The sequence below is a fragment of the Colletotrichum higginsianum genome, chromosome 2 (assembly GCF_001672515.1).
Source record: "Colletotrichum higginsianum IMI 349063 chromosome 2, whole genome shotgun sequence".
In the NCBI taxonomy this organism is placed as follows: Eukaryota; Fungi; Ascomycota; class Sordariomycetes; order Glomerellales; family Glomerellaceae; genus Colletotrichum; species Colletotrichum higginsianum.
Window position 1 is genome coordinate 640,013 of NC_030955.1, and position 20,176 is coordinate 660,188.

General features: G+C 56.5%; 4 protein-coding genes across 4 annotated transcripts; 3 read left to right on the top strand and 1 right to left on the bottom strand.

Annotated features, from left to right (window-relative positions):
- Positions 1 to 3,519: 3,519 nt before the first annotated feature.
- On the bottom strand, positions 3,520 to 6,286 carry CH63R_01951 (Transmembrane GTPase fzo1; the record flags this gene model as incomplete). Its single annotated transcript, XM_018296926.1, has 2 exons — positions 3,520 to 3,881; positions 3,943 to 6,286. The coding sequence occupies 2 exons, from the start codon at positions 6,284 to 6,286 to the stop codon at positions 3,520 to 3,522; spliced, it is 2,706 nt and encodes a 901-aa protein (XP_018161742.1).
- A 638-nt stretch (positions 6,287 to 6,924) lies between these two features.
- CH63R_01952 (Snf7 family protein) lies at positions 6,925 to 7,840 on the top strand (the record flags this gene model as incomplete). The annotated part of the gene is made up of 5 exons (XM_018296927.1): positions 6,925 to 6,930; positions 6,985 to 7,199; positions 7,264 to 7,324; positions 7,389 to 7,646; positions 7,706 to 7,840. The coding sequence occupies 5 exons, from the start codon at positions 6,925 to 6,927 to the stop codon at positions 7,838 to 7,840; spliced, it is 675 nt and encodes a 224-aa protein (XP_018161743.1).
- Positions 7,841 to 10,967: 3,127 nt separating this feature from the next.
- On the top strand, positions 10,968 to 12,794 carry CH63R_01953 (Protein phosphatase 2C; the record flags this gene model as incomplete). Its single annotated transcript, XM_018296928.1, has 2 exons — positions 10,968 to 12,233; positions 12,288 to 12,794. 2 exons carry the CDS (start codon positions 10,968 to 10,970, stop codon positions 12,792 to 12,794), a joined length of 1,773 nt encoding a protein of 590 aa, XP_018161744.1.
- Positions 12,795 to 15,559: 2,765 nt separating this feature from the next.
- CH63R_01954 (Fungal zn binuclear cluster domain containing protein) lies at positions 15,560 to 18,831 on the top strand (the record flags this gene model as incomplete). Its single annotated transcript, XM_018296929.1, has 2 exons — positions 15,560 to 16,548; positions 16,605 to 18,831. The coding sequence occupies 2 exons, from the start codon at positions 15,560 to 15,562 to the stop codon at positions 18,829 to 18,831; spliced, it is 3,216 nt and encodes a 1,071-aa protein (XP_018161745.1).
- Positions 18,832 to 20,176: the final 1,345 nt, after the last annotated feature.

The following is a 20,176-nucleotide window of genomic DNA, read 5'->3' on the forward strand; positions in this document are numbered from 1 at the left end:
GCGCAAAGTCGGCGGCAGAAAGGCAGGCGGAGGGAGGGGGGGAGAAGAAGAAGAAGAAGCGAAGCGATTGAGCGATTCGACTTCTTTAGTGGACGATGGATTAATCATTAGGCCACGACAGGCCTGTCTGGATTGAATCGAATGGCTAGGGTCCACTGTACACTATGAATGGAGACTTCCCTTCCAGTTCCCTTCCAGTTCCCTTCCAGGTACAACGGGGGAGCGGGGCTCGAATGTCACTGCATTTTTCGCCCGTTTTTTCCCCCTCCCTTTTTTTCCCTTTCCTGTCCTCCTTCTTTTAATCCAACGCCTTCTGCATTTTGGTCTATTCTCCCCTTACATGCCTACACGACCACCTCTCCACTCTCGCTAGGGGAACACCAGTCTGCTTGGCCAAGGGTTAGTAGGCGGAATTGCTTAGTCTCGCTGTGTATTCGTATCTACGTTACCCAGGTAGGTGTCCGTAGTTTGGTCGACAACCAAAAGACCAGAAGACGGACGGACGGACGGACGGACGGAGGGCGCACGCGACGCAGCAACCCCCAGCGATTGTTGTGTTGGTTGCCATTGGTTTGCTAACGCACCCTTGAAATGAATGCTTGGGAAGCACAACACAGACCACCATCCATCCCATCTCACAACATTGGGAGAGACCGAGAGGCACTGAGAGAGAATGGCAGGGGACACAGGGCACCCGTCCGTCCTGCAGCCTCGAACCTCTTCTAATTCGAGCCCGTCGCTGGGTGGCGGCAGCAGCACTCTAGAGCTCGCGGCTCGGCCTCTCACCTGGCGACCACTCCCCCCATGTTTGCCCGCGATGGACGTGGCCGATGATTGTCAACGCCACCGCTGAACGCTAGCCAAGATTGCCCAGAGGGCGAGTAGGTGCCATTTGTTAAATATCGGGCACCTTGCAGAGGGGTCAGAGGCGACCTTTACCAGAGAGTGCAAGAGGAAAAGGTAACAGACAGGTCCGAGCCGGGGGCGATGAAAAGTCTAGTCCTGCGGTTGCAAGTGGCAACGCCAGTTGCACGACCCTGCCCGTCAGTGTCTAGCCGGCGGTCTCTTCTTTCGTTGACAGACACGACAATGACAATATAGCAGGTCATATGGGCGGGATATCGGATATTGAAACTGGCTCGGGATGTCGCGTCGCAAAACCCCAATCTGCGACGCGTCGGTCTCCGGCTCCCGCGCGAATCGGCCAATCTACTGCAGATAGATGACCGCCCGATACTACAATCAACTTCGAGAGATGGCTACGGATAGAGAAAGCCAGGAAGGGGAAGAGAAGAGGCTTGGCCGACTTGGAACAGGACTCGATGGACTCGACTCGCTCAAAAGCGCCTAAAAGTCCTTGGGATACCAGGAAGGGAGTATTAGCAGAGTTCATCCCACACCGGAACGATCTCCGCCGCAATGCCCACCACCACCCACCTGATCGACACCCTTCAGTAAGGGAAGGGGAACGTATCTGAGCCGTCAAAAAAGACAGCACCCGAGCTCGATATGAACGATGCCACTCTGCCATTGGTGTGTCCCAGCTCAGGGGTTTGACAGAAAAAGGGTTGTCTCCCCATTCGTTCCTCCAGCCAAATACGCGCAAAATGGCATGTCCCCCCTATTAGATAAGCAGGGATGTATCCTGCATTAACGCGCATCACATTGAACACCGCATTACCGATACCTCTTGACATGAATAGCGCCGTTTTGTTCTCAACCTGCTTCGTCTGCTATTTCACTTCCGCCCGGGATGATCAGAGGTGCTGCAGGCACACGCCCACACAACCGTCCATCCATCAGTCTGTGCCCACAACACACATGGCAACACAACACAGTCAGTCAGTCCATCAATCAATCGTGAGGGACATAATGGCTGTCTCCATTTCCGATGGCCTCCCGCCTCGCCCGCGCTTTGACCCTTAGCCCACCATCCATCTACCATCTATCTATTCGACGGGTAATGAATCCCCTCCGGGCCATTGCCATAATTTCAGGCCCCCCCACCCCGCCCTCCTCCTCCCTCGCAACATCTATCTCCGTCCCGCCGCCCAGGGACCGGTAGCTCGCATGTCTCTCAAATAATGAAAGCAGACGTTTCGTTGCCTTTTCCCAGACGAGGACATGGAAGAGGACCGCTCCTTCTTTTGCCCTACCCACGTAGCATTGCCAGTGTTTTGGATGATGCAGCTCATATTAACCTCCGATCTCTCACGTCCCATCACGACATATGAGATTTAGAGGGGGGCGGCTGCTCTTGATAGGGAGAAAAGCTAACGTACAGCACTTGGGAGCTAAAGGATATGGTACCTGCAGCATGCATATCCCTATTCCCCTCCCATGCAGGAGGATGCATAACCGTTATTTTAGTTGTGAGCCACTCATCTCAGGGGGTTTGGTGGTCATCAAAGTGGCCAAGCTCTTCCTCCTCCCCTTCGTCCTCGTCCTCCACCTTCATCTTCTAGAGTTGTCGAAGGTCGTTGAGTCGTTTCTGAGCCACGCACATCCCATGCAGGGTTTCATCCTCGAGCATAGACCGAGCCCTGCAGGCCTGCAGGAGCCCATCTGCGATTCTTCAACAAGAACAAACCGTCGTCTGTACCCCATAACCCAAATCGTCAGCCGGGAGCGGGAGAGTTCATCTAGAACGAACGCCCACCTGCAGGTAAGGTATTTGCAAGGGAGGGAGGGGAGATGTCCACTGTCCTTGCGTAAGAATTCGGAGCCAAATCTTCTCCCCCCTCGTCTGGCCCCTTCCCCCCCTCCCTACAATCCCCCCTGGCCAAATTGCCCAGTCTTTAATAGAATTCAAAAAAGAAATGGAATACTATAAAATAAAGAAAAGGAGAGATGACGATCTTGAGAGACGAAGAGTGGGGTCCGTGAGGTTCGAGACCTCCACCGGCGCCCGGCGCTAGCTGGCTCCGGTTCGTAAGTCCGGACTGGACGGACCTCGGCAGAGTTCGACTTGGAGGGGGGGGATGGGAGAGATTATGAGGAGTTACTACCAATCTCTGCAGCATTTTCTTCTTGTCGTTGCAGCACTGCAGCTGTACCAACCGTATCGGGCGGGGGAGCTGCATCTGAGTGCTCGGGCCCGGGCCCAGCGCTGGAATGAGATGAGCCTGCCATCCCATCATATTTCAGGCATCTGCGGCTTTGAACTATATTGACCTCCACACTGACGAACCGCGCCTCTGGGGTGTTTAATTTCGTGGCCGCAAGTGACCACAGTCAGACAGTTGTGTAACGGAATGCACGGTGAATTAAGTTGATTTTTTGGCCTCTACGTGTATGCCTATCGTCGTGTGTCTTCTTACTCGACATATCGTTTTCGAATGTCCGCGAAACCAAAAAGGGGGGGAATAAACTCAGGTATAGGTGCGTACAAAGACAGTAAAGGTTGGTTGAGGGGAGCCCTGATCACCGCCAATTATGAACGCCGTTTTCCATGCTATCGTAAGGGTGTCCTGCCACAAAAAAACAAGGGATGCGATGAGACCAGGAGAGGAGGGTATCTCAGTGAAGCCCGGCGGCGACGGCGCCTGGCGGCGGTGCATCCAGGTCGACGCCCTCAACGACCGTCCTCTGCTGCGCGCTGTTGCGGACGAGGTTGCCAAAGTACTTGAGCGCGACCTCGCTCTCCTGGCGCACCTTGAGCGTCTCCTCGCGTCGCTTGCCGAGGTCCTTGACCGACTGCTCCAGGCCCACGCGGAGGTTATCAGCAGGGTAGCGGAGAACCTTCCGGACCGACCCGGAAATGCGCGTCGCGTTGGTATGCACGTAGTCGATAGACTCTAGCTGGACCGCAATCTTGGTTGACAAGCGGTGGGGAAGCGAGTTGGGAATCTGGTTGACAACGTAGGCGGCGGCTGCGAAGGCTTTTAGGAAATGAGTATTAGCTTTGGCTCACCAAAGACTCGCCGAGGACGAGAAACTTACCGGCTGCGATGATACCAGGCACGATGAGGCGACGCAAGTTGTCGTTGCCCATGATCTTCGCTGCGCTCAACGCATGGTCCAGCCAGCCGCTGCTGCCCATCATGCGCGGAACAAGGGCTCCAGCAAGAGTGAGGGCCATGCCCGTACCTGCAACCTTCTCTTGCTTTTGAACAATGGTGTTCCAGTCAACAAAGTCCCAAACCTCGGTGGGAACGTCCACGTTGCGCGCCATCGAGTCCCGCTTTCTCTTGAACATGACGTCGGGTCGGAATACCAGGTTCTGATAGTCGTCACCGAGGTGCAAAATACCGAGCTGCTTGATGGCGTTGACGCCACCAACCGTCTTCGACTTTGCGTGTTCCTCGCAGGCGACAACCGACTCGTGGATGTAGGACATCATGGCTTCCTTCAGCTCCTCGGCATACTCAAACGCATTGAAGATGCCACGGTAGGGAACACCGTGGTTGTTGTCACCAGCGTGGTCAATGGCCACACTGAGTGTCATCCGCGTGTGATCGTAGACCTCCTTGCACGTCTCCTCGGTGATCTTGTCGATTTCGTCGCCAACCTGCGCCGTGGCCTTTCTGCTTGACTCGAGCTGCGGCTCGATCTCCCTGAGCTCCTTGGTGACACGGTCGAGCTCCGAGTTGGCGACCGCTGAGTTGACGTTGGCCAGGACGTGAACGTCGTTGAGGATGTTGAGCAGGTATGTCTTCGCAGGTGCCAGCTTGGATCTGGCGCGCTTCTCCAGGACAAACCTCCGCAGTGACTGTTCGAGGTTCTCAAAATCCCGGATCTTCTCGATATCCTTGCCCTTACCCTTGGGGTCATCGCTTGGATCGTCGTCGCCACCGCCGCCTGACGGGCCACCTGGTGGCGCAGGGGCTGTAGGAACAGCGTTACTTGAAACGAAGTGCACCAGCTCCGAGGACTCTTTATGTGTTCTTGGGCTGAGACCATGAACTTGGTCGAGAATCATCTTCTCGCATCTCTTTTTGTCTCTGATGTTGTCGAAGCCGTTCACCACGATGAAGAGGTATGCCTTCTCGGCTGCAGCCGCCCAGATGAACTCCTTGGCAGTCATGGTGAAGTGGTTCGCAGCCGAAACCACAAAGACAACCACATCAATCTCCTCCTGGCGCGCAAACACCGCCGTTGTCTTCGTCGTATCCGAGTTCAGGCCAGGCGCATCGATCAAAGCGATATCGACAACACCGTTGTTGAGTAGCGATTCGTCAATGGTCCGGACATCCTTGACGTACACCTTGCACTGGGTGTACTTCTCGTTATCGACAACAAGGTCCTCGAGCTGTGCCAGCTTGTAGACGTCGTAGGTGCTCTCGTCGTGTCTGTCGTAGGCGGCGTCCCTGTGCACGGCATGCACCTCCTCCAGTCCTCCGTTCTCCCTAGCGTCCAGGACCTCACAGAAGATTGCCGTGCAGGGCTGTTGGTCTTCGGGCAGAACCTTTCTGCGCAGCAGAGCGTTGCAAAAAGTGGATTTGCCGGCGTTGAGGTCACCAGTGACGAGCACCTTGCTGGAAGTATCTTCGATTCGCTCGCGGAGGTTGAGCAAGTGTCGGATACTGGAGCTGATTTTGCCATCCAGGAGCGAGGCGATGGAGCCCTTTTCAAGGGAGTGGACGAGCTCCGCTTGATGGAGCGAGCCCAGCTTGAGATCCAGCTTGAGAACCGAGAAGTCCTGGGCGATCTGAGGGGTAACAAGCCGGGGCTCTTCGGGGGCACGCCGCTCCTGGGCCTTGCTCGACTCGGCGTCGTTGCGAGCCTCGACCGATGTAAAGGATCGTCGTATCGCCGGCGGGGCAGTCGGGGAAGAGGGAACAGAGGAAGCAGAGGCGGGTGCTTCGCCGGTTGTCGAGTATGCGTGTGAAGGGGCGGGGCGCGATGACTCGGTTCGCTGGACGGAAGGGTAATGCGCGGGCCAAGAGACGTTCATGTCCTGCAGCTCCTTCAACAGCTCGATAACCTTGTTGATCGAGCGACCCAGCGTCACCCTGTGTGCATTGTACCACAGCTGGTGGATAGCGCCGGCCTGACTGCGACGGTCAACCTCGGAGAGCTGCCCATTGACGGGAGTCGGGATGTGTCGGTCGCCGGAGGAGGTCATCGCATCGCCATCCGCGATGCTGCCACCATAGCCCGAGTCGTTTTCCAGCAGAGACTGGAGGTGCGCTGCGTGTGCTGAGGTGGAGCCGGATCCCACGGTCATGAACTGCGGTGGTCTGCTCGATGACGGCACCGGCTGATAGGGCGCGTCGGACTCGTCCTTCTCGACCTCCTGGTCCATAGGGGCCTTTCCCTTCTTCGAAAAGTAATCTTGACTCATTTTCGATCGATCGATGGTGGAAGTAGCATGGTCGAGCAACGATAGAGAAAGGAGGAAAGAGTGGGTGAGTGGTATAGGTTGGTTGGTTGGCAAGGTGGCGGCGAAGTTTTGCCCGGTCGTGAATGTTTTTTTCAGGGAAGCTCGTCATATACCTGACCTGTCGTCCCTAGCAGTGTGTACCTGTAATACTGGGTGGAATTCCCAGCGCATGATTTTGGGCGGAGCGGCAAATTTCCCACCACCCATTGTCGCGCCGCTTCGCCTATTGGTTCCAGAAAGAGACGTCGGAAAATGCCGCCGCCGCCGCCGCTGCCGACTGACATTTGGTCTTATCTAATCACCTGAGCCCGAACCTGGTCGGACCTCTCAGCGCAATCGCTGAGAGAGCAGTAGCAACCGGGACCGACTTCCTTGGTTTCGCACCTGGATACCTACGCTGTGCCAAGCTGCTGTACGTACCCTTGTCCCGTTACGTGCGTGCCAGGCAACCCGAATATCAATCAACCTCCACCATCGACTCCTCTCCACGGTACCACAACACTCTTGTTGCTACCATCGAACCCTCAAGCGCCTGGTAATCGCCTTTCCGACAGAGCGACGCCTTACTCCTCGCCGACCAACCATCGCCAGCGCCCACGATGAATGTATGACGCATGCATCTTTCCTGCCATTGCCCACGTGCTAATCCCGCGACCCAGATCTTGGAGTACATGTTCGGCAAGCGCATGACGCCTGCGGAGCGTCTGCGCAAGAACCAGCGTATGCTGGATAAGGCGATCCGTGAATTGGACCAGGTCCGCGTCAAGTTGGAAAAGCAGGAGAAGCAGTTGATCACACAGATCAAGCAGAGTGCCCAGAAGGGACAAATGGGCGCTTGCAAGATCCAGGCCAAGGATCTGGTCCGGACACGGAGGTCAGCCGCGGACGACGAAACCTACGAGTGTCTGAAAACCGAAGCTGACGGGATCCCTTTGCAGATACATTGAGAAGTTCTACGGCATGCGCAGCCAACTGCAGAAGATCTCGCTCCGGCTTCAGGTAGGGCATATCAAAGACACCTGGCGCTTGGTTTCCTCTGACTGACCCGTTTATTCCCTCACAGACATACCGCACCAACGAACAGATGATGACGGCCATGAAGGGGGCGACCCAGGCCTTGGGCACGATGAACCGATCGATGAACCTCCCCGCTCTCCAGCGCATCGCCATGGAGTTCGAACGCGAGAACGACATTATGGATCAGAGGCAGGAGATGATGGACGATGTCATGGACGATGCCATGGACGTCGGCGCCGATGAGGAAGGCGAAGAGGTTGTGGAGCAGGTATTGGAGGAGATTGGAGTCGATTTGACGTCGGCGGTGAGCACTCGCGATCGTTCAATGATGGAGACGCACTGGCTAACTCGGTGTGTCCGCAGCTCGGAGAAACACCGTCTGGAATGCAGACGGCGGCGGTTCCGGAGAGCCGAGTTGCTCAAGCGGTTGGCGGAGGTGGAGGTGGGGATCCCGGCGACGACGCCCTCCAGGCCCGCCTTGACAGCCTTCGACGGTAGTCGTAGCGACAACGCTGGACGTAATGGCCGCAAAGGGCTGGGGGCAGCAACGATGGATGATGGGGAGTCTAGGGCAGCTAGTTTATTTTGTCACATACGGAACGGAGTCCCCGGGAAATGGGAAGGCGCACTTTTTCCTCAAGCGGGCGTTTCTTCACATGCAGCAACGATTCGAATGGACGTCTCAGTGGGCGGCGAGTGAGTTGGCACTTGAGAGGTTGTACTGGAAAATTGCGTCGTTCGTCCACAGTGAAGAACGGGCCGCCCCGCCGAGATGCATGTATTGCCTGGTGAACTCAGAGGGATTGATTCTGTAGACCGACACGTTGATTCTGCGAACCGCATCCTCCGTGGTTTGTACCAGGGAGGCAAGAATATGGGGGCAAGGCCACGGAAGACTAATTCACACTCATACGACTCACGAACATGTAATGGACCTCTGCGTGGTCATTCTTGGACATGCTGTATAGCACTCGGTCACATCCCGCACCAGAACATCTCGTGAGTGCCAGCAACTCATCATCAACATATGAAGTCCCCATGTCGGGCGCTATTGTCACGAGTCAGCATGGCGATGTTAGTCAAGAAAATGTGGACCATGGCATTTGGGCAGAACAACTGTGAAGAGCAGACATAGCAGCAAGCCAGCCAACAGGATGGGTCTCGACATGTTGGACCCCGATATCTCGGAACAACACGTTACCTGGGCTTGTATTGTTTGCTGAGCTGTCGTGTCGGCGTGCTGTCGACTTGGCCGAGATATTTGGGCGCGTCGAGGGGCTCTCCAAGTTGTTGTGTCATGGGAGCGGCCTCTCTTGCATCGTGTATATGGGTTCGTTTGGTTGGCAGAGGGGTGGGTATCCTAGAGACACTTGACTACAGCCCAACTTTGCTCTACTTTAATGGGCCTAGCAAGTCAGAATCATACTGGCGCCTAGACATCAACAGGCTTTCTGTAAAGAGACCATGTCGCGGCCCCCCCCCCCCCCCCCACCCCCCCGGCGGTGAGTTGCAAACAAGCTGCTTCGCAATCCAATCCACCTCAGGCGTGTTGAGGTGAAGGACACATACAATGTTCACCGGGCGGTCTTCAACGTCATTGACTTTGCCCGGGGGGAGAGTGTTCTCGGGTCGTCCATGCGGCCCATGAACACATGAACACGCGACTGACATTTCTCTTTTGGAGCTTGCTTGTAAGTAGGCAGATAGAAGATGCCCCAACCAGAGAATGCTAGCCAACGTGTGTGAGCGTATGTGCGCGTGTGTTTGTCGCTGTCAAACCAGTACCGCATACCCAGGGTAGGAAGGTTGATCCAACCCAGGACATACACACACATACAGACACAACACACACACACACTCTCTCTCTCTCTCTCTCTCTCTCATGCTGTGATCGGCACGGCAAACGCCGGGTTTGACTTAGCAGCATTTCGTGGTCGGGTCTCGGTATGAGGTCACTTGTCCCCCTTTGAAACGGGAGCCAGGCCAAGCCCATCGCGGGAAGGGCAACCAATGTTGGTGGAGGTCAGACTCTCTTGCTCAGTTTCTTCATTTCCCCGTCGGCTTATTTATATCTCTAATAGAGCGCATTAGGCTCTCACAAGACCAGTCAACCCGAGGTGCTTGTTCTCCTTTGTGGCTGGAAATCCAGCACACCTCTTGCCTCGCCTCGCCTCTTAATTGGCTACGCACCGCACCTTAGCTACCTTACGTAGGTAAGGAGGTCTAGGTACACCACACACCCCTGACGCAAGACATCATCACCGCCTCAAGTGAGACCTGATAACACGCAGCACACCTCGGGGAAGGCGGCCATCGCACCCAATTTTTCCGAGTAGATCGCAAAATACCACCAGTGAGTCTACCGGGCATATTTTCGAATCGTATTTCCGAACAACCTCCCGTCAGGTACCTATCTACCCACCTCTCCCACTTTGAACTTCAGCTCCTCAGCTCCTCAGCCCAGGGTTGTTGCAGCCAGAGTGGGAAGCTCAGGCCAACCGGACCCATAACAATAGTACAAAATACCTACCTACCTGCCTACCTACCTACCTGGTACAGGTAAGCGCCGCTAAAACGACCCTGCGAATCGTCCCTGCCGCTTTCGCTTCTGTCCTTACGCCTTCTCCAACCAAGCCTAGTTGAGCCAGCCCAACTAGCCCTCCCCCTCCCCCTCCTCTTGGACTGACTGCGGAGACTGGGACCAGCGACAAGAAACACACAGCAACATCCGTCACCCACATCCCTCCTCAACTTCTCTGACGTCCTAAACCTCAACACCATCATTCTACTCCCAGACGCATCGCGGGTTTGGTCAACCTGCCTCCCCCGGCAAACTTCATCCCCGTCAACTCATCACTATTTCGGCCCTGTGCTCCTTCCTTCCGGCCACCCTCTTCAACAAACGTCGTCCCGGCACTCCGTCCTGTTGGGTACGTCACTTTCGTGAGTACTACCTGTTTTGATTCCTCTCCAGCACCAATCAATCTGCCTACGTCACTCGTCATCCCGGGCCACCTGGGTTCTGGATTGGGAAAACCCGCGCAAACATCGTAACTCTCCCGGGCATTGGCATGCTGCATGCTTTCGCTTCTTTAGCGGACGCTGTTTCTTGCGCGCCGCCGTCATTGTGCTATTCCGTCTGGCTACGCGGTCCAGCAGAATAGCCCTTCTTTCACCCTTTGGACAGTAGGCGTCGGTCAAAGCAACCCACCACTGGCGCTTATGTGGCGAGACAGTCCGTCCGACACTCGCGAGATTTATACATCTTTCTGCCTGCCCTTCCCGTCTCTTGCAGCACTCGTGTCCAGCTCGGGCCCGGTCTACTATCCAGCCCCCGGTCGTTCTCGGACCACTTCTGCCCCTCCATGAAGCCCAAGACTGTTACTCTTGCTCGCTAGGCCTGACTGATACTAATACTCACTACCTTTCTCAGACACCCACCTTCGCGGCATTCCTCCCAAGACGAAGACGAAGACCTCGACAAAGACAAAACCATTGCGCACCCATCGTATCCGATTAACTCTACACGCGGAACGGTACCCTTGACGTATTTTCAAGGTTCTTTAAACTGGCAGGAAGCAAGCGTCGCAGCCTCTCCAACCAGGGGAGTGGTCTGCTGACTAGAATGTTCGGCGGCGGCTCCAGTTCGGCTGCGTCCAAGGCGGAGAGGGACCCCAAAGAGGATCGAAAGTCGCCTTCGCCCGAGTCTGACAAGGGCTCCGCGGCCGCCATCAAGTCATCCGATCAGGCCGCCAGCGGCGACAAGCGGAGCGGAAACAGCAGTCCTCCTGGCCGCCAGCAGGACGGTGCCGTCGATAAGAAGCGCCGGGCCAGCGGCGTCCAGGGAAAGGCCGCCGGCATTCTGGCTCACGCCAAGAATGCACTCAACATCTCCCAAGTCAGCCGAACCAGCTCCGATATGAGCTCGCAGACCCCGCTGCAGAAGCTGGGCAAGCAGGACCCTGCCCTCGCAGTGCCCCAGGGCCAACACAACAACTCGGCCGGTGATTCCGTTCCCGGCCCAAGGTCGACGTTCCGTGTCGGTGTCTGGGAGGACAGAAACAAGAAATGCCGTCGCACCATGGAGGATACCCATGCTTTCCTCTACAACTTTTTGCATACTCCGGCTCCCGCCCTCGAGGGCAAGAAGGACGATTCCGTGTCGGACGACAAGGAGACGCTCGCTCAGGACATGATCGAGACCGACAACGGCTACTTTGCCATCTTTGACGGCCATGCCGGCACATTCGCTGCCGACTGGTGTGGAAAGAAGCTGCACATCATCCTGGAGGATATCATCCGCAAGAACCCCAACGGCCCCATTCCCGAACTCCTCGACCAGACATTCACGTCAGTCGACGCGCAGTTAGAAAAACTCCCTCTTAAGAACAGCGGATGTACCGCCGCCGTCGCCGTATTACGTTGGGAGGATCGGGTGCCCAGCGATCGCTCCGCGACGGGTTCCCAGGCCATTGCGCCGGCTACTGCCGCAGCCACCAAGGCGGCTAAATTAACGTCGGAAGAGGCCACGGACGACAAGGCCACCTCCACAGGTGGCGGCGTTGAGGCCACGCACGCTAAGCTGAAGAGTTCGGCGAGCCGCCAGCGTGTTCTCTACACGGCCAACGTTGGAGACGCCCGCATCATTCTTTGCCGTTCCGGCAAAGCTCTTCGCCTTTCGTACGATCACAAGGGCAGTGACGAGAACGAGGGAAAGCGGATAGCGAACGCGGGTGGTTTGATACTCAACAACCGCGTCAATGGTGTCCTGGCTGTGACGCGAGCGCTCGGTGACACCTACATGAAGGACTTGGTCACTGGGCATCCTTACACAACCGAGACGGTCATTCAACCCGAGAGCGACGAGTTCATCATCATAGCCTGTGATGGGGTAAGTTCTCGTGTGTCTGAAAGCCTAGTGGGTAGTTGCTGACTGTTTTCTTAGCTCTGGGACGTTTGCTCCGATCAAGACGCCGTTGACCTCGTTCGCAACGTTGAGGATCCGGTTGAGGCCTCGAAACTCCTCGTTGACCACGCGTTGAATCGGTTCAGCACGGATAACCTGTCCTGCATGATTGTCCGGCTGGACAAGGAGGCGCTGCTAGAGAGTCAGAACGACAAGGAGAACGCCATCGGAGTGGAGCGACCTCCGGCAAACCCGGCCAAGGTCAGCGAGGCGGAGAAGATCATTCGGGAGACGAAGCAGAAGATCGCCGAAGGTGGCGCGCCGGCGGTCGGTGTTTCGGCCAGCAACAGCGGCCGCGGTCATGACCCCGCATCGATTGACAACGGCGACTTTAAGCCAACAACGCTGGACGGCACCCTTGAGGAGGAGCCGGGACCGATCGACGATGGTGACTCGCCAGAGATTGCGCCTGACGCGGCGCCTGCTATCCTCCCCGCAACCGTAGAGCAAACCGACGCTGCTGCTGCGCCGAAGAAAAGTGCTTAGGCTTGGTTGGCGATGCCATGCAGTGTGGTTGGAGCTCATTCCACAGGCAGGCAGGCAGGCAGGGTTGGACGGATTGGGCAGCGGCTATGCTATGCTATGCTATGGGTCGAGTCAAGGGTTGGGTTGGCAGCTGATACACGGGGGCAAGGAAGGCATCGGAAGATGTCAATGATGCACTGAGAGAGGTTCCAAGGAAGGCGAAGCAAAGAGTTCGGATGCAGGCAATCACGAGGCAATAAAAGGGCCGCGTGCCGAGAGGCGCCTATTGTAGGCTATATGTACATCCAGCTATCAAATGGCTTTTGAACCGCGATGCCGACGTTGGCGCTTAGTTTGGACACTCTGTGAAATCAAACGGTTCGCGAACGGGGGCCGACGGTCTCAGTTCATTTTTGTTAGATTGTTGTGTTGTCACAAGGAACAAATGCAATCAATGGTCGGGCAGAGGAGCGATGAGGTTGGAGATGCCGGGCCAGCCGTCGCGTTGGCATTGGGTAACAAGCCTTGGTCGTAAAATACTTCTAAACCACTGTTATTGCTTTGCAGACAGCAGACAGTAACTGCTGCCCGTTAGTTGGGGCCCATAAAGGTCAAGCGTTGTTACTTAGAAGCTGAGTCAAGGAGCTTCTCCGAGTCGTTACGACGTCGGCCCACGCACGGGAGCTGGAGCTACTACCCCGCGTATCCGCCGACGGGACGTATAGCCGATTAAGTGATTGATTCATTGATTGATCGATCGGTTAGTCGACGAAGAATGAAATTCCGAGCATGTACGTAAGGAATGCGACGGCGGACATGGTAGCCCGGACGCGTGTTGGATGGAGGGTGCCAACGTGACCCGGCCTGGGTGAGACGACGAGCTAGCCAACGTGACCACGGGGGCTCATGTCACAAGTGTTGTAGTGTCGAGTGTCGCAAGTAGGTACCTAGGAAGAAAGACAACGGGTGGCCCGGGCTTGCCGGTGGGGTTCCCCAGACTTTGGAAAGGTAGGTAGGTAGGTAGGTAGGTAGGTACCTAGGTAGTGAGTGAGTGTATTTATTGGTTTTGTTTGGTCTTCAGGCCGGAGGGGATCAGTCACGGTGTGGACTGTGTTGGTTGGTGAAGTACACCTCACCCAATCTTTCTCCTTCTCCTAATGGGCATGTTGCTTGCAATACGAAATTGCAACACGAAACAAACACGTACCAGGTACTATATGCGGCCTGTCTACCTACTGCACCGCCATCATTGGTCTCAGGTGACCTTAGATGACCTCACCTTGCCTTTGCAGCGCACACCGAACCGAAGGCGCCGGAGGTTGCTTTGCTGGGCTGGGGACCTCTTTGGCGCGGCGCTGGGATCCAACCCAATGGAGACGGAGACAAGAGAGCAGGAGTAGGGAGGGATACAGTACGGGGAGAGAGAGAGAGAGAGAGAGAGAGAGAGAGAGAGAGAGAGAGAGAGAGAGAGAGAGGCACTAGGCAAGATCGGGAAGGCATGGAAATGTGCGTCTTGCTTTTCTTTTACCCAAGGTAAAACGGCGAACGGTTGGCTTCTCCAGAGTCCAGGCTGGTCTCGTGTTCGGGTTTGATTCATCAATTGACGTAGATCGTCGTCGAACTGGCGAACGTCGATGAGCCAAACCCCTCCCAGTGCTGCAAAACCTAGGTCGTCGTTACCTTCATCGCAATTGCATGCGATATCAAGATCGCTGGACAGTTTAACCATCCATGCCCCTTTTAGTATGGATTTTTTTTCTTTCTTTTTCTACTTCTGCCATATACCTTGTTCTTGGGCTTCGAATAATCCATTTCCCTTCCAATCGCTCCAATCAGACCTCAACAAAAACATTTTACCCCTCGTCGATAAGGAAATAAGCCCCCGTCTCTTTTATTTTTTGTGTGTGTGTGTGCAGGATTCTCTTGTTCTTGTTATTCAATTCTCACCTACCTACCTACTTTGGGACGTAATACAAGCCCTTTTGTCTGACCGAAGCGGGCAGCGACCTGCGGGCGAACCGTTGTCACCCCGACTTGACTCTGTAAGTAGGTACCTTTAAAGGTACCTTCAAGGAGGTACCTCTGAGTAGGTCGGTAGGTATCTAGACAGGTAGGTAGGCAACGTAGACTGAACAGCCGAGTCTTGATCTCAACGCAACGCAACGCTCGAGTACCCATACGGCCTGTGTTTCGGGACTTATCACCGCGAACAACAGACGATTTGTCTCTTTTACTACCCCGTACTCTCACTTTCTTCACTAGTAACTTCAAGTTCCTTCCCTCTCTCTCTGGAGTGAGATCCTCTCGCCCCCGGAAAGCTGCGCACGGCGTAGTCCTGGGCGAGATGTCCAAGAAAAGGTACGTATCTCATGCAAATTCCACCTGCCTACCTAGAGCTCACCCGCCACCTTATCCATGTCCCTCATTCCTCCAACCCCGCACCTCGCTCTACACCACTGCACACTAGCACGAATACACTAGGGCACCTCCCTCACCTGGGTCAGCACCCTGGCACTGCAGCTCATGCTCGCCAGAACGGATACCTAGCCAGCCAACCCGCGCAGAAAAAGCACTGACCAGCCCCCCAGCCCAGCAATACCTGGACCGACAAAAACCACCCACGCCCCGCCGCTGGTGGCTGTAAACCCGTCTTTTTCCCCTCCATAAACCCGTTGCAAACCGACCCAAGCTGTCCGAGTCTATCCATCCATTCGCAAAATAATCCCAGAGTCGTACCGTGCCATCCCTCACCCCACGATTGCAGCGCCGCGACTGCTCGGCCCATCATGGCCCAATATGCCGTGCCGCCCGCGTCCAACTTGAGCCCGACGTCCTCCGACACCCCCTCGGCCGCCGTCGCCGCCTCGGCCCAGTCGCAGTCTCAGTCTGGCCCACCCGGTGCGCCCCAGCATAAACGCGTCTACCAGGCCTGCATCCCGTGTCGCCGGAGAAAGGTCCGTTGCGACCTGGGCAGCGTCGACAACCCCCACGACCCGCCCTGTGTGCGATGTCGCCGCGAGAGCAAGGAGTGCTTTTTCAGCGCCACCCGGCGCAAGCGCAAGGCCGAGGACGGCGACGATGCCTACCCCGAAGACGTCGACGACTACATCGTTCGCAATGGCCGTAAGCGCCTCCAGGTCAGCGGCAGCCCGCCCGTCGTCATCGACCGCCGACTCTACAGCGAGGTGCCCCTGACTCCGGGAGGCTCCATCGGCCGGAACCAGCCTCTGCGCCGCCCCAACGACACCGGCACCTCCGTCGGCGGCACCCCGAGCACCACGAGCCAGCCCGACAGTCGCCCGCGCGCCGACTACGCCATCGACGACGAACCCAATGCCCGCGTCGAGAACCGCGAGGCCCAGGACCTCATGCGGCCCGGCGTCTACGGACCCCACGATGCGTTGGACCTGCTTTACAAGGCGGCCACCGATAGGTCAGTCCAGCTCCGCCATGCCCAGGACGCAGCTGCTTACCACCTCCCGGCCTACAGCCCTGCGACCACCAACACCCACAAGCGTCACGAGAGCGTTGCTTCCATACCCGCCATGCCCCAGCAGCCCCTCATCGTCACACCTGGCGCCACCATGAAGCCCGTCGCCGATGCCCGTCCGCCCATCCCGGTCAAACTCGAAACGCAGCCCATCGACCCGGAGCTGACGAGGCGTGATCTGTCTGGCGAGCCTGGCTACCAGGACGCCATCAAGGCCTGGGGAAGGTTCAGGTTCGTCAGAGCTGGCTGGTTCACTGCGCAGGAGGCTATTGAGTATATCGACTAGTAAGTTGTTCGGTCGCTTTACGAGTTCAGAGACTATCCGTGCTAACATCCATCAGCTACTACGAATATCTGTCTCCGCTTACACCAATCTCACCCCCGACCTTCCGTAACCCTGCATCACACATCACCCTGTTGACGGAGGAGCCCATCCTTACCATCACTCTCCTCACCATCTCATCGAGATATCGCAAGATTCCCGGGACCGGTGGCCACTGCAGGTCCCACGCCATCCACGAACAGCTCTGGACATACCTTCGCGGCATGATTGAGAGATGCCTGTGGGGCCAAGAGGCCTTTGGGGGCGGTTTCGCCGCCATGGCCGGAGCGTCGTCTCTTCCTGACGACCAGACGAGTAGCACGGCGCCCTGGCGAGGAATGAGGAAAGGAAGTCTGCGGACGCTGGGGACCATCGAGTCCTTGATGATTCTCACAGAGTGGCACCCTCGTGCCCTTCACTTCCCGCCAGCCGAGGCCATCGATGAGCTCATGCTCCCCTCGTATGAAGGCAGCGACCTGATCAGCACTGACGAGAACGGCAACCAACGACCGCCCGCCAACATTGGCGGCAAGAGGCTCGACAGTTGGCTCGAGCCTGCCTGGAGGAGTGACAGGATGTGCTGGATGCTGCTCAGCACCGCCATGGGCCTCGCGTACGAGCTTGGCGTATTTGACGACATTGATGAGATGTTGCGCGACGGTGCCATCTCGCGCCCAGAGTACGAGGAAGAGGTGTACCGCCAACGGGCGTACCGCATCAAGCGCCTGTTGCTGATCTACCTGACCCAGCTGGCCGGTCGCCTCGGATGGACGAGCATGGTGCCCGAGACCCTTCGCAAGAGTGACCCGGCCGTGACCCGTCGCCGGCCAACATCGACCGAAGGCACGACGCCAGGCACCAACCCGTCGTCCATGTCCAATGCCTTCAACTATATCCCCGACCTCGAGCTGGACGATCAAATAATACACTGCTGGGCCGGAATCAGCAACGCTATGCACATTGGAAACGAGAAGCTGTTCAGGTCGCGCAAGCACACTACCGACATCATCCAGAGCGGCAAATACACGGAGATGCTGAAGGATTTCCAGCCGTTGCTTCAGGACTGGTGGAAGGAGTTTGAGCGCTACAGGCTGCCCCCTTACATCAGACACATACTGACCATCGAGTACGAGTACGTGCGCATCTACGTCAACTCATTATCACTGCAAGCCGTTGTCGAGCGGTGTACCAACAACGCCGGCCACACCGCCCATGGCAACCACAATGCCGGGAGCGCAGCGCAGCTATCACCCCAAACCCAAAACTACTTTGGCAAGCTGCCCCTCGGCCAGCTGGGTGGCTTTGGCGCAAGCGATCAAGAGTACATCAAGGAGGTCATCAGCGGCTGCCGGAACCTGCTCCGTACCGTCGTGGAGGGCCTCCTCCCGGGCGACTACCTCAAACACGCACCCGTGCGGACCTACTTCCGCATCATCAGCGGAGCCATGTTCCTTCTCAAGACGTTCGCCCTGGGTGCCCCGCGGTCGGACGTCAAGCTCAGCATTGACTTGATGGACGAGACGGTCAAGGCCCTCCGCAACTGCATCGTCGATGATGTTCACTTGGGCATCCGTTTCGCTGACCTGCTGGATTCCCTGACCAGCCGACTTCGCAACCGCTTCATCCAGGCCCCCGCTCTGGGCCAGGTTGGTTCAGCGGATGGAAGGAGTCCAGACCCGCATGCCGCTGTCAATGGTGCCTCTGCTGCCGCCCACAGCCAACAAGCCAACGGCGGCGACGGCCAGGCCTGGAACAACCACGCCACGAAGCTGCGGGATGGGCTCAATGCACACGGTAAGCCTCCTCCACACCGTCTCTTCCCGCCGTCCAAGGTAACACCAACTCACGTGGGTGCACTAGAAGATCCCACCAACATTTCCGCAACGCCCTTCGATCTTAGCACGGGTACTTTCCCCTACCCGTCAGGAACGGCCTCGGTTCTGGGACCCTCCACGCCAGCGGCACCGCCTGAGAACGGCGGCGTCGGTGGAAACGGCAACGGCAACGGCAACAACGCCTCATCCTCGACGACAGGCATGGACGGCCTCTTCGACTCGACGGACTGGAACAACCCGGGCAACGAGATGTGGTATCTACCGCCCGGCCCGGCCTTTTTCCAGAACATGGATAACACGGCCGTCGCCATGACCGCCGAGGGCGTCAATGTCGGTGGCCTCGATCTGCTCGAATACATGGCCATGGACACAGGGTTCCCCGTCATGGACGGGCCCTCTTCGTACCCCTGAACCAGACAGGGGGGGTATACCACTGAAAAGTGATGCTGCAAATTGGAGTCAAGACGAAGGGTTCGGCAAAGGCGCTACACAAAAACAAGACAAAAAGGCAGGCAGAGAAACGGACCTGGGTCATTCGGCGCTTTGAAAGGCACGGGGAAAGGTACTGGAAAATCGGAACATGAGAGGCAGGTCACTTATCCTTGCGCGAGCGAATCTGATTATACATACATTGCAATTCTCTTTTTCTTTTTTTTTCTTTTTTTGGAAGTGGGGGAGGTTTCATAGGAGGGGAGGGGGGGGGGGGGGGGGGGGGGGGGAGGGGGGGATGACAAGAAAACCTGTGCGGTGATGGTCTACGCGCCTGGTTTGATTTTCACACATTTAATTATGGTGTGGGCAAAAAGTATGATCTAGATACCCGTTCTGAACGAAGCGCGAGACTTTGACAGTCTCGCGATTTGCTCGAGTACAGCCAGCGATAAGAGGAATGAATATATACGCAGGTAAACGAAACAAAGTCAAAGCAGTTTTTGCTCGCCGTGGACTCGAGGGCGATTGATAATGTTAAAAGTCGTGGCTACACAAGTCACGCGAGACCGGACAAACATGGAGATGCTCGGGCTGAGAGAGAGAGAGAGGTCTTCAACTAAGTTGCCGAGGGGGTTGGAGGAACATACAAACACACACTAACACTTACACAGTCTCTCTCTCCCTCTATCTCCGTCTCAAGCCTGGGCAACGTCCCATTGCCAACAAAAGTAAAGGCTAGGATCACAACTCTTAGCAGGTCAAACATGGAAATGGAGTATAGTTACAATTGGGAGTGGGGAGGAGAAAGAGGTGAGTGCCAGAGGGCAACCGTAAGAAACCTCCCCCCCTCCCGACATCCTCTCCCCTGCGTCTCGTCCACTACCTAGCACAGCCCCTATCGCCTCCGTTCCAACCCGCTTCCACGCCGGTGCCGTAGCCTCGTGAGCTGGCACTCTCTGCCTGTCCTGGCCCCTTGCCAGATTCGGATACAACAGATACCACTTACGAACGCACACAAGACGACTCCTTCCACTCCGCGGGTCCCTTTTTTTTTTTTGTCCGATGACATACACGAATAGACAAGACAACACACGCGCAACGCACACAGACACACACCAAATCATTGGAAACAGACAAGAAACCGAACAAATCATAACAAACGCGAAGCACGAAGCCGTGAACGCCTAGCCAAATGCCATTGGAGAAGCGAAACAGAAAGCCTATGACCACCGACCAACCGATCCCCCTCCCCTTTTCACAAGAGGACTCGTCTGTCGAAGTCGTCTGTCCCAATCGTAGTTCGATTCGGTTCGTGTGGGGAGGG